Source organism: Athene noctua, chromosome 2 (genome assembly GCF_965140245.1).
Source record: "Athene noctua chromosome 2, bAthNoc1.hap1.1, whole genome shotgun sequence".
Taxonomy (NCBI): Eukaryota; Metazoa; Chordata; class Aves; order Strigiformes; family Strigidae; genus Athene; species Athene noctua.
Window position 1 is genome coordinate 56,538,463 of NC_134038.1, and position 21,056 is coordinate 56,559,518.

The 21,056-nt window shown below is 40.4% G+C and overlaps 1 protein-coding gene across 5 annotated transcripts in view; it reads left to right on the forward strand.

Annotated features, from left to right (window-relative positions):
- Positions 1-21,056, forward strand: part of MTCL1 (microtubule crosslinking factor 1) — a 113,333-nt gene that overhangs the window by 69,733 nt on the left and 22,544 nt on the right. For 2 of the 5 annotated variants that reach the window (XM_074899195.1, XM_074899199.1), the window contains exons 7-10: positions 6,900-7,022; positions 9,876-10,106; positions 11,712-11,900; positions 19,603-19,770. In XM_074899195.1, the coding sequence (XP_074755296.1) occupies positions 6,900-7,022; positions 9,876-10,106; positions 11,712-11,900; positions 19,603-19,770 (711 nt within the window). The remainder of the gene's footprint in view (positions 1-6,899; positions 7,023-9,875; positions 10,107-11,711; positions 11,901-19,602; positions 19,771-21,056) is intronic. The other 3 variants (XM_074899198.1, XM_074899200.1, XM_074899196.1) reach the window with 2 other exon arrangements.

Consider the following 21,056-nt stretch of genomic DNA (forward strand, 5'->3'; position numbering starts at 1 on the left):
TTCCAACTTTCCACTTTTACCAGTGATAATAAACCTCAGGAAGGAGATCTGATAAACCCAGGACACCGTAAGTCTCTCACTGAAAGGTAAAGTCTTTCTTCCTCAGCTGTGAAATGGGCCGATGAGGTAGAGAAACCTTGCCATTCAGCATGGATCCTTTTGTAATTGTATTGGTCAATGGTTATGGTAGATTAGTTCATAAAATGACCACAGCAATTGTTTACAATATTTCTGTCATCTTTATTAATTCCCCTTTATCTTAGATCAGCCTCATTATTATATTAAGCCCTGTATATGTGAGCCCTCTGTTAAAATTAGAGATTTGGGTATTTTTGGCATAACATCTTTTTTACCTCTCTCAGGATGGGATGATGTGTAAACTGTGTACAGCAAACTGTGTTTAATCAGAGGATGGATAGTTTTCACACCATAGCCTGACAAGGAACAAACCAGTAATTATAATCAAAGGTAGAGAATAGCCAGTTTAGCTTCAGATGTGCTCAAAAGATGAGGAAGGCTGCGGCTCAAATGGCTGAGCTTGAGAAAATGTTGAAGACTAAGGTGTTTGTTTCAGTCAGGTTTACTTAAGCAACAAAGGATATTACTGCTTTATGCTGAAACTTTTCAGTGGGTGGGCAACCAATTGAAATCTTATAGTCAAACCCATGTGAAGCAGAAGACTCCTCCAAATAATTTTGTATAGTATCATTTTTAGTCTTTTTTAATTTCATACACTGCACTAGCAAAAACTACCATTTTTTGGTGCCAGATGAGTGAGCAGGAAAAAATATTCTTCAAATACCAAAGGGGATTTTTTATTACCACAGAAATTTCAGAGGGAGACCCAAACCTTTCAGTACCCACAGCAGAGATGGCTACATATAAGCTGTTACCCGCTTTAACTTACGAAGTGAAAATATACTCATTGGCCAGTGGATAACATTGATTGATGATCTTCTCACTGCGTATGGACTTTCAGCCTGAGAACAACACATTTCATTTCAGTGAGGGAAATGTTTTCTTTTTAAGCAAGAAAGCCCATTTTTCTAAACTCATTTTTTCCAAACTAAATTTTAAATGAAAAATTTCCCAAGCAATGCTGAGTACTTCCATTTAGCCATTTCTCCTATTTTTAAAAATGAGCATCGTGGGAGCCTAATTGATTAAATACAATAAATGCAGACTGACTTGTGCTTGAAACTACCCTGTAGCCTAACTGTAAACATCTGCCTTTGTTTGGGCTTTACGCTGCAGTTGTTAGTGCAACAGTATTATTAGAATATATTTGCATGTTAAAGAGATGGGTTAGAGTCACAGTCCAAGGGAAATTATATCTTGAAATTGCCTTAAGAGCAGGGCTTTGTTTTCTTGCTGAAACAAGCAATTCAGCTGCTGTTGGGGGAGGTTGGAGACCATTGGGGTGGATGTTCGATCCATTATTCATGATTTTAGCAGAGCTGGGTTATGGTGGGAGGGGGAGATCATTCTTCCCCATCCAAAGAAAAAGCAAGTGAACAAGTGAGAATTGCCCTAAAAGACTTGGAGGAACTAAAAAAGGTAGCACAATGCTTCATGGAGTAAACACCCGGCAGAAATCAAAGGATTACTATGGCAACAAATGGGAACCAGTGGGAAAAATGGTAAATAATTTTCATCTGGTGAATTTCACCCTTTTTACCAATGGAATATCTGTAAACAAAAGGCAGCTTCCTTAAGCAGTCTCCTCCTGTTTATTCAGAAACAAGAATACATTCTAGAGAAGAAAGATTTCACTCTTTCAGATGACCAAATATAGTTTATTGCAGTATTTGATACCTGATGTACTTAAATGGAGCTGTATATCTTAGCTCTGATTGGCACTTCAGAGGGTATCAGTTCTGCCCTTACCTGAGTAAGTATATATCGCCAAAGGCAAAAGCACTCACCTTTGCATTTCCGATTTGGGTTATTTTCATACGTGGCTTTTAAAGACTTACACATTTGTTTCTGTGTAGAAAAGAGCCACAAAATCTCTGACACTCCTAGGTTATGGAAAAAGAACCACTGAAGTGAATTCAGTTAAAAGGAACAAGTTGTTACCAGAAAATTAAAATTAAAGCACATAGGCTAGAGAAGCTGAGAGCATGTCTTAAAAAGCAAGTCTTCCCCAAGGTCTGATAATAAAGTAGGAGGAGCTCACACTGAAGAATAATTTCTTCTAGGCCATTCTTAACCTGTTTATCCAGTTGCCGTACTTATCATGCCCATAAGGAATATAAAATATCTCTATTACTTTAAGTTAATACCTGGGTTAAGTGTGGACCAACCAGATACTGTGATGTGCAAGTTAGGTAAGTCACTTTACCACCTGCTTTGTATCAAAACTTCTGTATTGACATACAAGGCAAATTTCAGTCTATATTTTGAATGTTTTATTTTTAACTGGTTTGGGAGTGTCTGCTCCTTCTGTGCAATTTTCACAATTCCGTGTGAGAGCTTTTCAGCTGGATGGCTTTTGCACATCCTTTTTACACATCCTTTTCTATTGCCCTGATTTAGGATTTTGTTTTCCCAGAAAGGAAACAGTGAATGTTTTATACATTGTGACTTTTCTTTCTTCTGAAAAAACCCCAAAACCAACAAATGACCACATAGAAAGTTGTATCTCTTAGTGTCCACTATTCCTTCAATGCAAAGTTGTGGGAAGAAGAAAGGCAAACTGGTGCTGACAGTATTCCTTCCCACCAAGATTAGGGGCAACAAGAATAATTTACTTTGATGAATTGTATTCTTTTTTGCTATGCAAGATTCTGTAAAGGTTGACAATATAATGGCTTAAAAGACCCTTTATGATGTAAATCTGGATAACCCAGTCCTAACTGAATTCGGTGAGACTGTGTATTATTCATACAATGAGATGGATTTTTAAAGACTTGGAGCAAAGTGTTCTGTGTTTTCCCAAAATCAGAGACATCATATAAGCACAGATAATTAACCACAGAACTGCCTATTGTGCACTGGCAAATGGAATATATGTCATTTATTTTTAAGGGGTGAGAAGAAGAGTACATCTGTAGAAGCAGCCTCTGAGAATTCAGTTAGATGTGTATTGCATGTAAAAAGTAATACAAAAGCTACTGGAAGTTCCTGTCATCTGGTGTGGTTGATTGTACACATGCAAAGGTCAGCTGTCACATGTGAAAAAGTAGCAGTTTTTAGACTGTGTGGTCAAATGCAAGGTCCAAATATCAAAGCGTTATAACATACCATTAGGTGAGAGACATAAAATGTTCATCATTTGGCTTCCTGGAATTGCTGGAGAGCATCTTTCTACCCTGTCTCCTCCAGCCCTCCTGTAAAAAAAAAAGTCTAAAAAGAAAAAATCCATTAAATCTACTGTTCACAGTTGTTGCATATGAACTGATAAAGTTTGCAGGCAAATTGAGATTGCAATTAGCTATGGTAAAATGGAGAAAACAAAGTAAAACCCAGATGTAACTCATGGTGCATGGCAAAATTGCCAAAACAAGTCATGGCAGAAATGTGGGATTGTGCAAGCTGAAAAGTAACCTGAAAAGCCTTCAACATGCTGAGAGGGACAGAAAGAGGTCGGTGCAATGAGGGAGCAGTGATGAAGCCCGCAAAGCGTGGATGACTTTTCTCTGAACATCCTCATGAGGTAAAGACATCGGCATGGATTAGCTTGTTTCTGGAGTGATAACAGGTGAGAGAAAAGGACTCGGCAGCAGGACTTAGTACTGTGTGTCTAAGAGGACGGGAGTGGAGGTGGATCTGGAAATACAGTAATATGGATTCATGGGAAGTTGTCAGTTGATGTTGAGCTGCGGATGAAATGCCGCTGTTTCTGTGGCGCTGTGATGGAGTAGTTCCCATTATAGTGTGTTTGTATGTCTTGTAATGAGTTTGTGTCTGTTTCTGTGGTGTCGGTACATTGTGTGGTAGCCATCACATTCGGGGTGTTTTCCGTTCCTGTTCCTAGTGTAGCGCGTTCATTAATGAGAACAAAGGGACAAAGAATGGAAGTTAACAGGTTATCAACTTTCGTGTCCATTTCATAGCAGTGTTGTTTTCCAAAACAAAACAAAACCACAGTTGTGCCACAGACTACACCCTGCCGATTACATGGTGGGGGCCTGATATCCACATACACACACATAGATGCTCATCAGTGCAATGCCAGGTACCTGCACTGTGTATATAAGTATCACATAATACATTTCTACACCACCTTTGTTCACGGTCTAGATGTTTAGCAGCAACCTGTTAGGCACTTAAGCAGCCTTATCTCCCTTGATTTGAGCAGTACTAATCCCAGTGTTTCTGGTAGAAATGTCATTATATGAAATTATGGACTATGTAGAGTCATCAGGTTGCACTGGAAGGCAAAAGGTGTTCAGCTCTGTGGTCACGCTTTAAGTGCGTTTCAACACATTTACTTTGCTGCTTATAAAAATCTATCATCCTTAAAGAGGCAAAGCAATTGTAAAAAAATATTTTCACTGTCTGGTGTGCATGTGATAGTCTATCTGCCTTTATGATGTATTTAATCTCTTCCTAGTAATTCCAACAATTATCACATAATCCCAGCGCCCAAGTTTCCTGAATCTTGGCTTTGCGTGGACTGCATGTTCATCAAAAAATTGCATGAGTTTATCATTTTTTGTGCAGACATAATGTGTTGTCCGTATATACATAACTACGTGATTCCAATTAATACTAGTCTAAAGTAGAAGAAATGATCTTTTATCAAATCGTTGTTCACTGGAAAACATAAGTGTGAATGGTGAAAAATTCAAACGTTACCTTCCTGGTAACTTTTCCTGCTCTGGTTCCAGTTTCAGGAATCCCAAGAGCAATAATATTTCTAACTGTCTAAGTGTGTAGTTTTATGACTGTAAGGAAATTTATATTAAAATTGGTTACACTTCCTACGTATTTTAAATTAACAATATATGCATTCTTACATGAATCATAGTGTTTCCATTTCTGGAGGCGCATAAGATTTTTTTAAGTGATTATAGCCAACAGAATAGCATTGCCATGTTTTATCTGTTTTCACCAGATCAACTTTGCATGATTTTGTGTGATTTTGAATTCATAAAAAGAAGGAATGCACTTTTTTTTAAAGTACACCTGAATTAAATAGGTACATTGGTTCTTATTTACCATTTTCCTAAAGAAACCACATCAGAATAAAATAATGCAGAAATTTCTATTAACAGTAATTTTTCTTTTATTGGATGAGAAATCTAAAATTATATATCTGCATGTAATCATCTCATGATATACAAACAATTGTGCTAAACTGGCAAATCCCATTGCAAGCCATTCTTTCCACATTATTTGTCAGACCAAGTTTTGGCCTTGCGCAATACAAAATCTCTGCAGACACCTTAAGGCATAAGGCAAAATCCATAAGGCAGATAATGTTCCCTTGGTCACTTTATGTGTACCTTTCAATGGGCTGGAAGCGTCTCTTCCTCAGGTACAAAACAGATGTGCACAAGTCAATAAGTGAATAAAGAAGGAACTGACAGGGCTCCGAAAGTATATGTAGGGTGATTTTCATTGTTCAGCGGAGTATGGTCCTGTGGGTTGTTTATGGGATACTTCTATCTGCCTTATCTCCTTTTTCCCTAGAGGAGAAGAAGAGCATCTGTTTCAGTTATAAATACTTTTCGAATAACCAGAAGGGTCCCAGTAAGGGCTGCCGCGGCCCGAACAGTGACAGCAGCTGGTTTTACTCTTGTGGAGTGGGAGGAGTGCCTGGGGAGAGGAGACGGGTGCTGGGGCTGATGCCGGAGGGGAAGTGACAATGCAGACCCGAGAGCGATCCCACGACCCCTGCATTACATCCTTGCAGCTGCCGAGGTTGGAGCTCGCTGGACACCAGCCCTCAGAGAGTTTGGGATTACACTTTGAAGCCTGCAGCAATCCCATCTTTAAAAGTGTCTTTACTCTGGAAAGTAGGAGTTTGGTGCTGTAGTGTTTTCTGTGGTCACACATGTGAAGAGGAAAGGCATCTGGCCAAGCATCATGTCCAGACAAATCAATTTTATCTCCAATGTGAGAGACACAAAATGAAGGGCACAGAAAGTTCTGATCACAAATATGAGATTAATTAACATAGTATAAACAATAAGGTCTGAGTCTGCTTTTTTGGGTCTTTATTTTTGAATTAAGTAACTTTCAGAAGTGCAGGGGATGGGATGCCAAATTTAATGAGAACATAAAATTGAAAGTATTAAGATTAAAATAGTGTTGGACCTGAAAAGGGGAGATACTTAAGCATTCTGGTCAGATCTCAGGCTTACACAGCTTATCACCATGACATGTGTGGAGTAATTATTTTGAGTAGAAATGACAGAACAAAGTCGACTTGTGCAGAGAGCTGTCCTGTATCTGAAGAATGGTTAGCTGGTTTTAATAAATGCTATCCCATTAACTGCCTAATCAGAAATGTTGCAAATGAATAAATAATTAGGTTCAACATATGTGCATTAGATGCATCTTCTGCAGAGATGTTAAAATGTTATAGCTTTGATTATTAGAAAGAAATAGGCCACCAAATGTAATCCTGTACATAGGAGCTCATCTGGCAAATGTCGTTGATGATGCGCTGTCTCAGCTACTTGAGTGCAACCCCAGAGCAGAGGCCTGAAGGGAATATCCAACATGTAACATCAGCATCCCAGCTTTAGTTTTCAGAAGGCAGCACACAGGAAATTCCCACACATATTTAGGGCATTGCTATTTATTTGCACACTGTGCTTTGGTTTTAACTATTGATAACCGTGGGTTGTGCAGATGTCTGTCCTGCAGTTCTTTTCTTTTTTGCTTTTTTTTACACCATGGAGACACATTTTCTGCTAAACCTATTGCTTTGTCCTGCTGATCAGCTCAGGGATTCCCATGTTTTACCTGTACAGAATGTATCGATACAGGAGCTTCAGGCTCAGCTTGAGCAGGAGACGAGACTTCACCGAGAGGAGCAAGAAAAGTTTACAGAAAGGATCATCCAGGTAAATGCAAAACCCACCTGCTGGGAGAGATGTGTGACCATGATGTGTGGCATGGACCTTGTTTGTCAGGACCATGGGAAATTATGTCCTGCTGGCTGTGCCTGTTTGACCTCATCTGAGTAAATGAGGAATCTGGAAGTTGGGGAAATGTGAACTCAAGCCTATTTTGCCACTTTGAATCTTACTTTGCTTGGTGGCAAGAAGTTTTGTTCTCCCCTATGTGGGGGAAGTCAAGGTAGAAACGTGAAATACTGCATGGGGAATTGTATCAGCCCCTTCAGCTCTCCATCAACTGGGGAAGAGTGCATCTGATCTCTGGGAGTTTGTTTGGCTCTGTGCCTTATTCTGACCCCTCCTAGCCCAAAGAAAATCCAGCACTTCTCTGAAGTCAGAGGAGCTGTTAGACGCTCATAACTGAGACACAAATCAGGACTTTTTTGTATTTCTCAGTACCCTACGCTTCCAACCCTCTTATTCATAACTGATGAATAAATCATATTTTGTTGCATGGGCTCCCCCTGCTCTTTTGAAGGCTGGAACAAATTAGTCAATCGTTTTGTGATCTCTCGCTCCTAGAGCAAAAAAAATCTGTTACTAATTTTTGCAGGCTGTTTGGCTCCTAACTGAAGTTTTCTTTTTAAATTTACTTCATAAACTAAATTCATTGTAATTGTTGCATAGTGTAAAGCATTTTTCCTTGTGCCAGCTAATCTCATGATATCCAAGTGGTTTCTCTCTGTTTTTTCCTAAGTAGCTTTAATTTCCATTTGGTCTCCATAGGAGCCTTCTCATGGAGGTTTTTGAAGGCAACCAGTAAATTGATTTCCTTCCTAGTTGCCTTGGCCGTGAAAGGTTTTTGGAAGTTATGCCTGCCTCTTAAAGTTCTTTTCTGTTGCAATAGCTATCCATTGAAAAAACATAATACTCTATGAAGCTACCTCCACCAGGGTCTTCTGCAAGAATTTGTGACCACGGGGACTTAGATTATAACAGCTTGTAAAAACAATGAAAAATGCAGCAAAATCAAAGCTAGATATTTATGTTGACAGCCAGCAGAAATAGAAGAATAAAAGCATCTTCTGGATTCTTCATTTTTTCCAGATTATGCCCATCCTGTTAATGTTGTTCCTTTTTTATCATCTTCCAGGATTTCTGGTGGAAATGACTCATATCTTTGCTGTATTTAACTGTAACTTATTTTGGTGGAAGAACCTGCATCAATACAAAATCTATTTCTTTCTTCCTGTAAAAATCAAATTTAAAATAGGCCCGTTTTTTACTATTTCATTTTTATCAATGTTTAATGACATCAAATTGATGAGTGCTAGCAGTGTACAGTGCGCTTGCGGTCTCCATCAGTGTTATTAGGAGCTGCATGTATGTTTTTTGGGCTGTTATATCTTACTATTTTTGTAGTTTTGTTTTAAGCTGCATTTTAAACCCATTTAAGCTAGCAACTGCTGCAAATAAATTTAATCAGGAACTTTTTAAAGCTTAGTAGCATAGATGCTGAAAATTTGCATTATGCCAGAGCACATGATTTGAAGGGGAGGAGAGTCCTTAGTAAACCATCTGGTATGGACCAGTAGGCCGTTTCAGAAGCATGTGAATGTTGCCATGAAAATCAAGCATATATTTCTTAGCAGTATTAATTGCTAGGAGGTCCATGCTCCTGAAGAAGAATATCTTAAGTTTTCTTCATTCCCGTATGAATGTTGTTTGTTGCAAGGTATGTTCTTACGGTTTAAATCGTTGTGGTCATTAGTGTACTGTGGCTTTCATAGATTTCATCTATGGAGTTGGTCAGCAAAGGGAAAGGCTGTTGTTCTGCAGAATGGAAAATAGTAGAAACTGGCATCTGTAAGCCGTGGCTCTGTACTCATTTTCCATCTGCCTTTTCTTGATCAATGTGAACCACAGTTTGTTTGAAGTGGAAACGCTATCTCATCTATGCAGAATACAAGATGTCATATAACTAACTTGTACATGTGCTACTGGGCGCAGGTCATGCCATGGTTAGATTTTGACATATTGAGGGAGAAGTCACATTTAAAGAATAATGTTTCAGGTGGCCTTTTGTTGAAACAGGTGTAAATATATGTGTGCTCCAAAGAATGAGCTTTTCTTGGTGCTTCTAGTACTGAAACTGAGACATGTTGAATGCTGAGTTGCAGCCAATTCCTGTTTCTTCAGTTCCTGCATGTGTTCCTGATCTAGTTGTATCAAAATGCGAAACTGTTTACTGTGAGTCATTCAGATGCCTCCAAGTATGAACTGTGAGTGAGAAGTGAGGGATCAGTAGTTGTATCTGAGATACTGGATGTGGTTTCTTCAGAAGCATTGCCCTTTCAGAAGCAGAGAGAGACATAGCCACAGAGAAAAGGATGAGTCTGTGGCTGGGGAGGGAAGAGGCAAGGATAATATTCCAGGTTGTCTGAAGGGGACCTGTGGTCCCACCTTGTAGGAGTGGCTGCAAATGCGTTTAGCAGGTGATATGTGCAGCAGTATGATGTGGTGGCTCTGCTGGGAACGTACTGCAGGGATACAATCAAGAGAAGGAGTAAATTATGAGGGGTATAAAATGTTTAAGCAGCAACAGAGAACTCATGCATCTTTAAAGTAGATGTCCACTTCTACAGCAGGTTACTTGAATGTGGTTACCTAAGCAAAACTTATCACTGTTCTCTAATGTCCTCAACAGTCATAACTGCTGAGGAACTTACTGAGCCAAACTCAATGACTACTCACTACTGATGAAAATTAGAGCTTTCTCTCACCCAACAAAGTACAAGTCCTGGAGACCACCCCAGGACACCCCACCCCATTGACATGGTGTCTGTCATTCCATTAAAGCTGGAGGAGGAGCATATGCAGACCCTGCGGAGGAAAGACCTGGAAGTGCAGAGCTTGACTTTGCAAAACAAACTGGAAGAGAAGACCTGGAGCCAGGAGAAAAGTCTGCTGCAGCAAGAACTCAGGCATTTCAAGCAGGACACCTTTCTCCTGTATGTCAAACTGAAATGGCTGCTGAAACATTGGCGGCAAGGCAAGCGAATGGAGGAGGAAGGGGAGGACATATTGGAGGTAACTGTCCTACCTTATTAACCCAATGAAGTTGCAAGTGTTGGGGTACTGGGATGTCCCTTATTTAAGTGTAGACTTTAAATATGATGTGGCATCAGCAACTTTATAATTACACAGAGCTTTAAAGAGGTTTCAAATTAATCATGAAGCCTTTTCTTGAGTTGGCTTGTGCTAAAGTATATTCTGCATGATATGTTACAGATCACCCCTTTTTAAATCTAAAGCCCTAACCATTACAAACATCTGGTCCTGAAAAACTCTCTCATAGTAAATGAAAATTTAATTAGGTCTCAAAGATATGACTCCTGAGTAATTTTTGGAAAGAAAAGAAGTTAGCAAGCTGGTGGAGTCAGATCTGTTTAGATGGGTTGGGTGCTGTCATTTTTCTCATCATATGCACAGTGTGTTCCTTACAAAGCCTTCAGTAATACAGATGGAGGGAAGCTCTGTTTTCATGTTGGCAGGAGAATTATACAGCTTCTTGTGGGAACTTAGAGTGAATCATTCTTGTTTGTTCCTCTTCTCCACACGTCTATCACCGTCAGCAGCAGTACGCCAGTAGTCATCATGGTGATTTTCCAAGTAACGACTAAATTAAGATCAGGAATTTCAGAAGTACATAACAACCTGGAATCCCCAAGCTGACACATCTCTCAACAGGGGTGTGATTGCCAGCCGACATGCACTGTGAAGAAAGGTGCTGCTGTGTCGAGTTGCACATCCAGAATTACTATCTGTGGAAATCTTACCTAAAGAAAAATAAGTTTTAAAAAGTGTTTGCTCATTCTGACATTTTCTACAAGATTCTTGAGAATAATGGATTTTTTTTTTTGCATGTTCATGCAATTCTGAAGTCGTTTGCTAAGGCAATGAAGTAATTTTTCTCAGCATTTCTGATACTTATGTGCCTAGTGTTTTTCAGTGTTTGCTGCATTTGGCAGTACAAGTAACCTTTCAGGTCTGGTAGGAGTGTGCTTAAGTTGAATATTCCAGTGTTTTGTACTCTTAGATAAAGGGTAGATGAACGTCTTTACCTTCATCTGCTGTAGTAGTATGAGTCAGAAACAAGAGATGAGTAGCTCTTTAGAAATGATCTGCTTCTACTTTACTTCATCAGTACTAATTTGCTTCTATGTAAACTAGATCATCTTCTAATATCAAAATAGCTTTCATTTTTTCACTGTTTGGATTTTTTGACTGGTTAATTTATAATCAATCCACCTCCAGTCATTACTGGAGTCGTGTGTTTTGCTAACTCATTAGAGAGAATAAAATGCTAGATTTGGATACTTCCTGATCTCTGTATCTTCATCAGACAATACACTAGTGTCTCGTATAGTTTTTCATTAACGCATGATGGATAGAATCACACATTACACCCATCTTCTCAGCTGCATTGATGTCCTATTTTGCAGGCCTGCGTAATGTTGTGTTCACATATGCAACATGTGATGTATCACCCAAAGATCATTTCCTGTAGCCTACAGAATACAAGTCAATATATCCCACCACAGAGATGCAGGGGAAGATAGCCCTACAATAGATTTCTGTCCCACAAGGTGAATGGCAAAAGAGTGTCAACATGTCCCATCTCCTGCATTTTAGATCGAGCACCCTGAGGCCCTCCCAGACTTTGGCATTCAGTCTGAGCAGAAGGCAGATGATGCAGATCGAGAGGAGGAGGAAGAGGATGTTGTGTTTGCGCTGGCAGATTTCTCCCAGCGTCCCACCATGGAGAGCACAGATCATGGACCACAGCTGCAGACTGCAGAATTACTGCAGCAGCAGAAGCAGGTACTGTACCATATGTATATCATACCCTGGGAATGGAAACTGGATTTTCCAAGGGAGTTCATTTTCTCTGCTACTGTGTTAAATCACCTTAAATCATACTTGTAAAAATACTTATAGCTACACAGCAATTACAGTGGATTTCATCCATTATATTTATATTTAATCATGAGCCACGTGATTACTTTTCTCCTGTTGGCAGATGCTCTCAGTGAAAAATCCTATTTCCTCTTGTGGCTGTTTGCCCAGAAACATCTATCAGTGATGGTTTGCAGAATTTACATGCCCCTTTTGCCTGAGCACATCTATTGTATTCTACTGTCAAGCTTTTAGAAGAAGAGGTGATTTTATTTCCTTTAAATAATTTAAGAAACTAGCACATGTATTTAATGTTTCCCTTAGAGATGGTGGGAAACAATGCAGAAGTTCCTTCCTGTCACTGGGCTTGTTTTGAAATGTCTGAAAACAAATCATGCTAACGTTTTTCCGACATCTCCTGTGCCCTGCGTGTGTGTGTCAGAGCACTGCCATATATCATAGCTTTTTACACTGTGCATTTAATATACCAGCAGTACTAACAATAGTAATAGCAAACATTCAAAGTGTACAGACGCAATGCTTCCAACAGTTCTTCAGGAGTATCTTCTTATATTTTTAAAATGGAAAATGTTCAGGTGAGTGTCCTGTTACATGGAATTATTTGCAATCGTAAGTAGAATGGAGCAAGAATTCTATGTAAAACACAAATTCAGTGAAAAAGGTCTTGAAGCTTTATGCCTTATGCCCAATCTCTATCTGGGCCCTTGACTTGGGATCTCACTCCACAGAGAGAACTCTCAGACAAATATGTACTCTTTATGACCACATTACTTTGCTGGATTTGCTGCAGGATCTGGGGATTGTGTGTGCCTTTGCATTTCAGTTCTTCACCTTGAATTCCCCAGACTCTCATGACTATGTAAAACCTGTTTGCTTGTTATCTATATGGTCTAATAGATACACAGCAGGCAACAGTGTCTCTATCCAGTAATAAAGTCAGGCTGGTGCTAGATGATGCACAGGCTGTCTTGCAACCTACATCTCTAATTCAAGATGGAACTTCAGTTAGAATTTCTGTTCGAATCAAAATAGTAGAGATCTGTGGTCTTTATGCTACTTCATATTCTGCTTTAAGTTTGTATACTCTTTTGCTTTCCTTTTTCATAATGCTAGATGACAACTCTGTTCTTTAGCTATTATTTTCTATGAAGCATGCTATCAGGGTAGTATTCATATGATCAGTTTGGCATTTGGAGAGGTTCTATGTTGCCAGTCACCCAGACCCAACACTGTCAGCCTGTCAGTAGGCTCTTCTCTGGTAGAGGCTGAAGAAGGCCATGGAAGAGGTGCTCATGAGCACATAATTTAACTGCGTTCCATCTGTAGACTGATTTAATCTAAAATGAGTAAAAAAAAATATAAACCAACATACTATCTCAGTACAAACTCTGTCGTGTACTAACTTTCCATATAGATCTCTTGAAATGACCGAGAACATTCAAATAAGTAATGTCTTCTTTGAAATAATCATTGCTTAAGCATTAATCTCCAGGTGGCAGAAATGGGAAGTAGGGTTGCTCATAATTCATTTTTATATACATTGCATGATGTTCTAATGCAGCAGTTCTGGCTAATCTTGCTTAAAGAAATGATCCATAGGAACAGACCACATCTCAGTACCTCTCTTGATACTAGTGCATAGTGCAGTATGATATCCAAATGGACTTGTGAAAGTAAAATAGGTTTCTTGCCTTCCAACCAGGAAAAAGTGTTGTTTCAACAATGCAAGAATGACTGAGTTGGCTAAATATTTCTCGTTTTAAGCACTATTACTTGTTTTGCCTGCTCACACTAGTGAATCTCCTAACAAGCACTGTGTTTATTGATAGGCATGTAAAAAGAGTTTTCAGTGCTACAGGGCTTGTATTTGTCGATGCCAAGAAAGGATTGTGATTGTCCTCTGGCACAGAAATAGGAAGCCCTAGTGTAGGTTAATTCTGATGCTGTCATACATTCAGGGCATTGGAAGTGTCTTCGGGAGGACTGTGACAGAGGAGTAGCTGCCTACACATCTCCTGCGCCCTCAAGAATCTGCCAGAGCCATGCTCTGCCCTCACACATCTTAGTATCAGTTGAGCCTGAATTGTCCATGTCACTATGGTGGATGGCTTGGCCCTGCAGGCCTCCTGCATGCAGCACCTTCGCGATGCTCACCAACCTCGCAGACCCTGGTGCTTGCTCCAAACACAAACCAGACTTTGACCCATAAACATCAGGTCTACTTATTTCCTATATGATCCCAAAGCACATTAACTAATCAAAAATAGAGCAAAGAAACACTTTGCCTGTGTTGTCCCAGCTTTAAAAGCTCTGAGTATCAGCAGACCCAGAACACGTCCTTCCTGAAGGGGTGGATCTTAGCAGTGCTCACCTCCCAGTATACCACTGACTAGTCAGGCTGTGCTGAAAAACACCCAGGGTTTGGGGGGTCTTCTGCAGGCTCCTTAAGTCTGCAGCTGGAAAAAAGCACTGTTTATAGGGGGAATTTGGGGTGAGTGGTGAAGCTGGCAGACTCCAAGGTCTGCACCTGCGCAGAAGAGCCTTAAATTACTGGTGCTGCCTGGCAATCTCTAAGATGAAATGCATCAGCATTTGTTTCACATTAGGAAGGAAATTTTGTGATAGTCTAGGAGTAGCTGAGATAACTAGGTCAGAAGAAAGAAAGAACAGAACTTACGGTAACTTGAAGTAACCCATATTTCTTTTTTAACATTTAATGAAGTGTATTTTCAGCCTGCTCTCTTGCTACTGACTTTCTCACCCTACCTGGAAAGTGGAATTGTTTTGAGAAAAATTATAAACACCAAGGCCTTAATTTCAACCAGCAACCTTTAATTTTTTTATTATGATTTGAGGCACTCAACTCAGTGGAAAGTACATGTCTCACTTGTCTTGGATTTTTATGTGGCCAGCATATGGAGGCTTGAAGGCATAGCAGAGGGGAAAGGGGAGGGAAAACATTACTTGATGAGAGACAGAGTAGATGGGGACTCTGAGAAGGGCCAATTCATTTTTTTCTTCATGGCATTGTCCCTTGGCTGGTAGCTGGGGCACACAGCAGAAGGGGTTGGGCCAGGAACTGGCAAGACTCAAGAACCAAGCAGGAAGCCTGGTCACAGGCAGGAGATAAGCAGGCAAGTTGGGCTGTTGGCACAGTAGAGCAGGGCTTGCTGTAAGTCAGCATTTCTCTGTGTGTAGTAAGAAATCAGGGAGCCTGTGGAAAAAGGAAGAGCTTTTGTTCAGCCAAGTAGAAGGGGTGACATGCCTGTTGGATGGTGTAAGATCAGGGGAGTAAGAGTTTACACATCTGTACTCCAGGCATTAAAAACCAATACCCTCATGTTGCTACAGGGTGGGAGATCAAGAATATTGCCAATTAGATTTTTTTTGCTCATATAATGTTTGTTTTCAAAGCTTAGCTAAGAGAAAAGCCCAAAGGAATAGTTATTAAGGCCTAAATATACTTAAATGATTTGCACCAAGATCCAGTTTCACTTTTGCCTAGATTTGTGATTAGACAAAGAAAATGCACAGTGCTCTTTGTTGTTTAGGCTCCTGACCTTGTGTTTTTAACTGACTGCTCTACTAAACTGCTTGTAATAGCAGAGTGTGGCTAAATTCTTAAGTGAAATTTTCAGAGAAAAAAAGACTTGTGATTAAAAGTAGAAACATGCTTCAACCAACTGCTCTGGTCTCAAACTTTTCTAGAGCTGGAGGGTCTCATCTCTGGGGCTGACTCAACTTAGTAAAGACTCCAAAGTCCTGGAATTTAATTGAGGTTTACTACATTAAGTTTTTCTTATTGTCAGCTGTTATTTCCTTTCCCTATAAATCCCGAGCTGTGGATACAACAAGCCTTTAAACTTCATTTGTAATTCTCTTGTCTTAGATCAGTTGTGAATAAGTCATATTCCTCCTTGCTCTAAATTTTGGTAACTGGTAAAGTACTAAAGAGCCAGCTCCCTGCATGGGAGAATGTCCAAGGACTCACAGCCATGCCCTGTTTCTTCTGCCTGTACAAAATCCCTGGGAGGAAGGGGAAGATCATAACAATCCTTGTTATGATGCAGAAGCTGTTTGGTGGTTTTACCAACAGAAATCTAAAGCATGTCTAGATCTAAATGTTGTATCTCAGAGCACATTGTCTCAAAAGTACTTTTTCTGTGCTCCAAAGACGCTCCAGTTTGGCAAAACAAAAGAAATAATCTCACAGATCTCTCCAACTTCAGACTGTAAATACAAAGTCATGCAAAAGAGACTTCTCCGCAGGAATTAAAAGTATGTAACCAAAATTGGATTTATATTGGCAACTTTATTAAAATCCCAGCAAGCCCAGGGGGCACCTGGGGTATTTTGTCTCATAACAGTGACACTGATGTAATGCCTCTAGAAATAAGACATGCCCTCATCCCAGTAGGCTACAAACCTGCAATGAGGCTCTTTTGGCTCCTCTCTGTACTAGTCCATCACTTCGATCTTCACAAACCTAATTTTACAGGACTCTAAAGCTATCAAATGTATGCACAGGAATGAGGAATGTAGCTCGATTTAGCGTTATTTGGTTTTCTTTTTCTTCTGCCTCATTTCTCTCATGGAGCCTTTAGACTGCTTTGCCAGAGAAAGGTTTATGTGGCATACCAGAAAACACAGAACATGGCTCTTGAATGAAAGCACTTCATAGACATGGGGGTCAGGGTCTTCAAAGAGGATGAGGCCAGATTTTGATGTGCTCAATACCCAGCAGCTTCTGTTGTGACACCAAGGACAAATCTTCAAAAGAGCTCTTGTTCTGATTACGACACAAGGGGCTTGAGATGCTTGGAGAATTTAGCTTTAATTGGTTATAAGAATGAAAATTCATGGTGGAAACATAAAATATCATTACATATTGAAAAGTAGGTGATCTTATATGCATGATGGAGACTGCTGCTGTATAGTAGAAAACTGCTAATTGGCATTAAATGTTAATGGAATTAATTCTGCTTCTGTGGGTGCATTTCTTACAAACCCCCATGTTGTACACCATCACATTTCATTAGCCCAAACATATTATAGGTCAGTTAGTGAGCACCTGCAGTCATTTCCTTGCATCTAGCATATTTTTGCTGATGAATCAAATGGCTTGGAAAAAATAGATCACATTTGTTTGTTTTTTCAACAAAAAAGGCACTGTGGTATGTCTGATCAGTGATTACAAAAGTGGGTAAAGTGGGTTCAGTGATGCCAAAAATCTGATGAACATATGCTTATGATGAACATATAAGCTTAGTTGTCTGCATAAAATTTTATATGTATTGTCATTGAAAAAAGCACATGAAAATTTTTTAGATTTTTGCATACATCTCTATACTTGCCTACAAAGAAGTCCCCATGTAGGTACTTTTACAGAATCACAGAATCATCTAGGATGGAAAAGACGTTGAAGATCATCCAGTCCAACCATTAACCTAACATTTACAGTTCCCAACTACACCATGTCCCTCAGCGCTATGTCAACACGACCCTTAAACACCTCCAGGGATGGGGACTCCACCACCTCCCTGGGCAGCCCATTCCAACGCCTAACAACCCTTCTGGAAAGAAATGCTTCCTAATATTCAGTCTAAACCTTCCCTGGCACAACTTGAGGCCATTCCCTCTTGTCCTATCGCTTGTTACTTGGTTAAAGAGACTCATCCCCAGCTCTCTGCAACCTCCTCTCAGGTAGCTGTAGAGGGCGATGAGGTCTCCCCTCAGCCTCCTCTTCTCCAGACTAAACACCCCCAGTTCCCTCAGCCGCTCCTCGTATGACCTGTGCTCCAGACCCTGCACCAGCTCCGTTGCCCATCTCTGGACACGCTCGAGTCATTCAATGTCCTTTTTGCAGTGAGGGGCCCAAAACTGAACACAGGAATCGAGGGGCGGCCTCACCAGTGCTGAGTACAGGGGTGAGATCCCTTCCCTGTCCCTGCTGGCCACGCTATTGCTGACACAGGCCAGGATGCCATTGGCCTTCTTGGCCACCTGGGCACACTGCTGGCTCCTGTTCAGCCGGCTGTCAATCAACCCCCCAGGTCCCTCTCTGACTGGCAGCTCTCCAGCCACTCCTTCCCGAGCTTGTAGCGCTGCTGGGGGTTGTTGTGGCCCAAGTGCACACCCGGCATTTGGTCTTATTTCACTTTGTGAAACACTAGATAAGAGCTGCAGGAAGCCTTCACATGGGAAAATAAATAAAAAATACAATCAATTAGACTATCATGCAAGAATCCAGACAGCTAATTTGAGTTAGGCCTTCCCAAAGAAGCTAATGTGTTCATGAGAGCCAGGTGATTAAATGCTGAATTTGTTGAGTAAGCTTTCCCATTTTTCTGCTCGTGCTGTGTTTGCTAATCAAGTATGATTTTCTTGCAAGTATTTTCTGTTCAGAATAACTTGTCAGATACAATCTCTGGCTCTCATTGAGACTATTTGATTTAGATTTTGGATGAATAAAACAACTTACATATTCCTGTTTTCTAGTTCAATGATTGCAAAAAATGCTGGGATATCCTTTTTTTACTGATCCAGAATGAATCTTTAAAAAGCATCTTTTGATATTTAACATAAAAATGACAGGTTTTGCAAGTCTTCAGAGAATTTGTGGAAAGTAAATGCCAAAACCGAGACAAAAAAATTAGAGATTTGAATCAGTATACATGCTGTCTTTCAGTACTTGCCAAGATCAGATGTCAGCTCTGGGCTAAACTTTTAATTTTAATGCCATTCTTGGCTCCTGGCTAGCACAAGAGCACAGGCAACATTTTCAGTATCACCATGACATTCTCAACAAGACATGGATGGGAGTTTACTCTATGATCCCATCTGTAAGAGGGAAAGTGGCCTACCTGGCTCTCGTGCCTTTGGTCCCAAACAAGGTGCTGCTGCAAAGCTAACCTGTTTGCAACTGCCTGGGGCTGAGCAGAAATGTGAAGTGCAGACTAGTGGAACATGTTAGCAGAGATACTTATCTCCAAAATTCACATTTTTTTCCAAAGTAATGTTATCTGATAATACGAAAGCATTGAAAATTAATCCGTTTTCTTTATGTAGTTTACAAATATTTAAGGTTTGATGCTGAGCAATGACTGTATGTATGAGACATCCAGCTACTAGCTTTGGTTTATGGTATTGAAGAAGAAGTTATTACAGATATCCTCAATCCAGAAAGATGCTTAGTGCTTTTTTTCAGGGTGACTTAAGTATCTTTGTTTTTCATGGGTGCTTCAGGGTTAGGGCTAACAAGAAGTAGAATAATAGAAATACAGAATCATAGAATCAATTTAGGTTGCAAAAGTTCCTTAAGATCCTTGAGTCCAGCCATAAACCTGACACTGCCAAGTCCACCACTAAAGCATGTCCCTAAGCACATCTACATGTATTTTAAATACCTTCAGAGATGGTGACTCAATCACTTCCCTGGGCAGCCTATAGACAGAGAAGGCATTGCTCTTCTTAGTTTTCTCATTCAAAAGGTAGCTCAGGTACTTTCTCTTCCATGCAGTGGACATGCAGGCATTTTTCCCCCTAAAAATGAAACTGGAGACCAAAGCCACCCAGTGACAGCATTTTGTTTGCTTTGTTGCGGTAGGCAAGTGAAAATCGGAAGCTGCTGAATGCTCTGAAGGGTTTGCTGGATGAGTTCCGCTCGGAGCTGCGGGATGAGGAGCGTGAGCGCCAGGGGCTCCAGCAGCAGTACGCCCTGCACAAGGCAGCCTGGGAGGTGGAAATGACTGAGCTGAAGTGTCACCTCAAACAGGTAACGTCCCTCACATCCAACAGCAGTAAAGAATGTCTGAGGCACTTAATGAAATGGGAAATCTATGACAGCGGAAAGGGACTGTATTTATTCATTTTACCCTGGTGTCTGAAAGACCTCCTGAAGCCTGAGCAAAGCTTTGCCCCTTGAGTTGCCTCTTGGATTCCAGTTGTCCCAGTACAAGTGCTTATGTAGTAGGTACTGTATAACATAAGTGAGGACAAAGGAACTGAAGCTCTTCTTGCTGTATTTTCTCCAAAGAGTTGACTGGTAGTGGATCAGCTGCAGTAATGAGACATGCGGGTGTCTGTATTTACTGGCATTTATAGGAGAGAAAAATGTCTTGATGTTCGTGTCCTCACAGTTAACTCGTCACTGTGCCTTGGCACATAACAACTGTGGTATTTGATGAATAGGAGAGAAGAGTGATTTAATACCAGCTATTCAAAGCTACTGATCACTGAAGAGAGAACTTTAGCTACCCGCTATGGGATACTGGTTAGAACTATGTATATAAAATCAGGTGCCAGGTGCTTCAGTGTCAGGTATGTTTGTTCACAGAAGATGCACTGTTTCTGAAGCAATATGAAAAAAAAAATCAGCAAAAAACCCACAAGGATTCATTTCCAAAGCTGATGGCATAAAAGCTCTAATTTTCCACATTGAAGAGGGCAAGGGTGGGAGAATTAATACGTTTAGATCTTGAGAAAAAGATTTGCGATTGCAGAGCTTCTCTGCAGAAGACAAATATAATAAAAATATTCACTGCCAGGAGGGTGGTACATTTAGGAGGATTTACTGAATGTTGGAGACTGACATAACAGAGCTGAGATGCTAGGCTTTTCCTGCCCAGGTACTGTAGGCTGCTTTCCGAGAATGCAGGAAGAAGCTTTCGTGTTAGCAGAGTTTTCTCTCAATAGATTCAGATTCTCAGTTCAGCTGCTTCTTAGTGCACACACATTTTCAGACAATGGATCACTTCAAAAAGGCAACAAAATCAATTCCCATTTTCACTCTTCCCAAAACAGAACCTGAGTGACAGATTTTCCTTAGACTAGAGATGACAACAAAGAACAAAACTTAGAGAAACTTGGTCTGACAACGAACTGCCAGTTCAGAGTTTGCATGCTTTGCCTTTGCATGGGCAATAAACTCCCAGTCTGCCGCTTTAGATGGTGTTTGGCACCAGGGTGGTGCTGTCACTCCTGCCCAGGGCAAAGAAAAGTTTTCACCCTTCCTTCTGGGAACTTTATCAGGTTCTTTGCTACCTCCATCACTCCACTGGT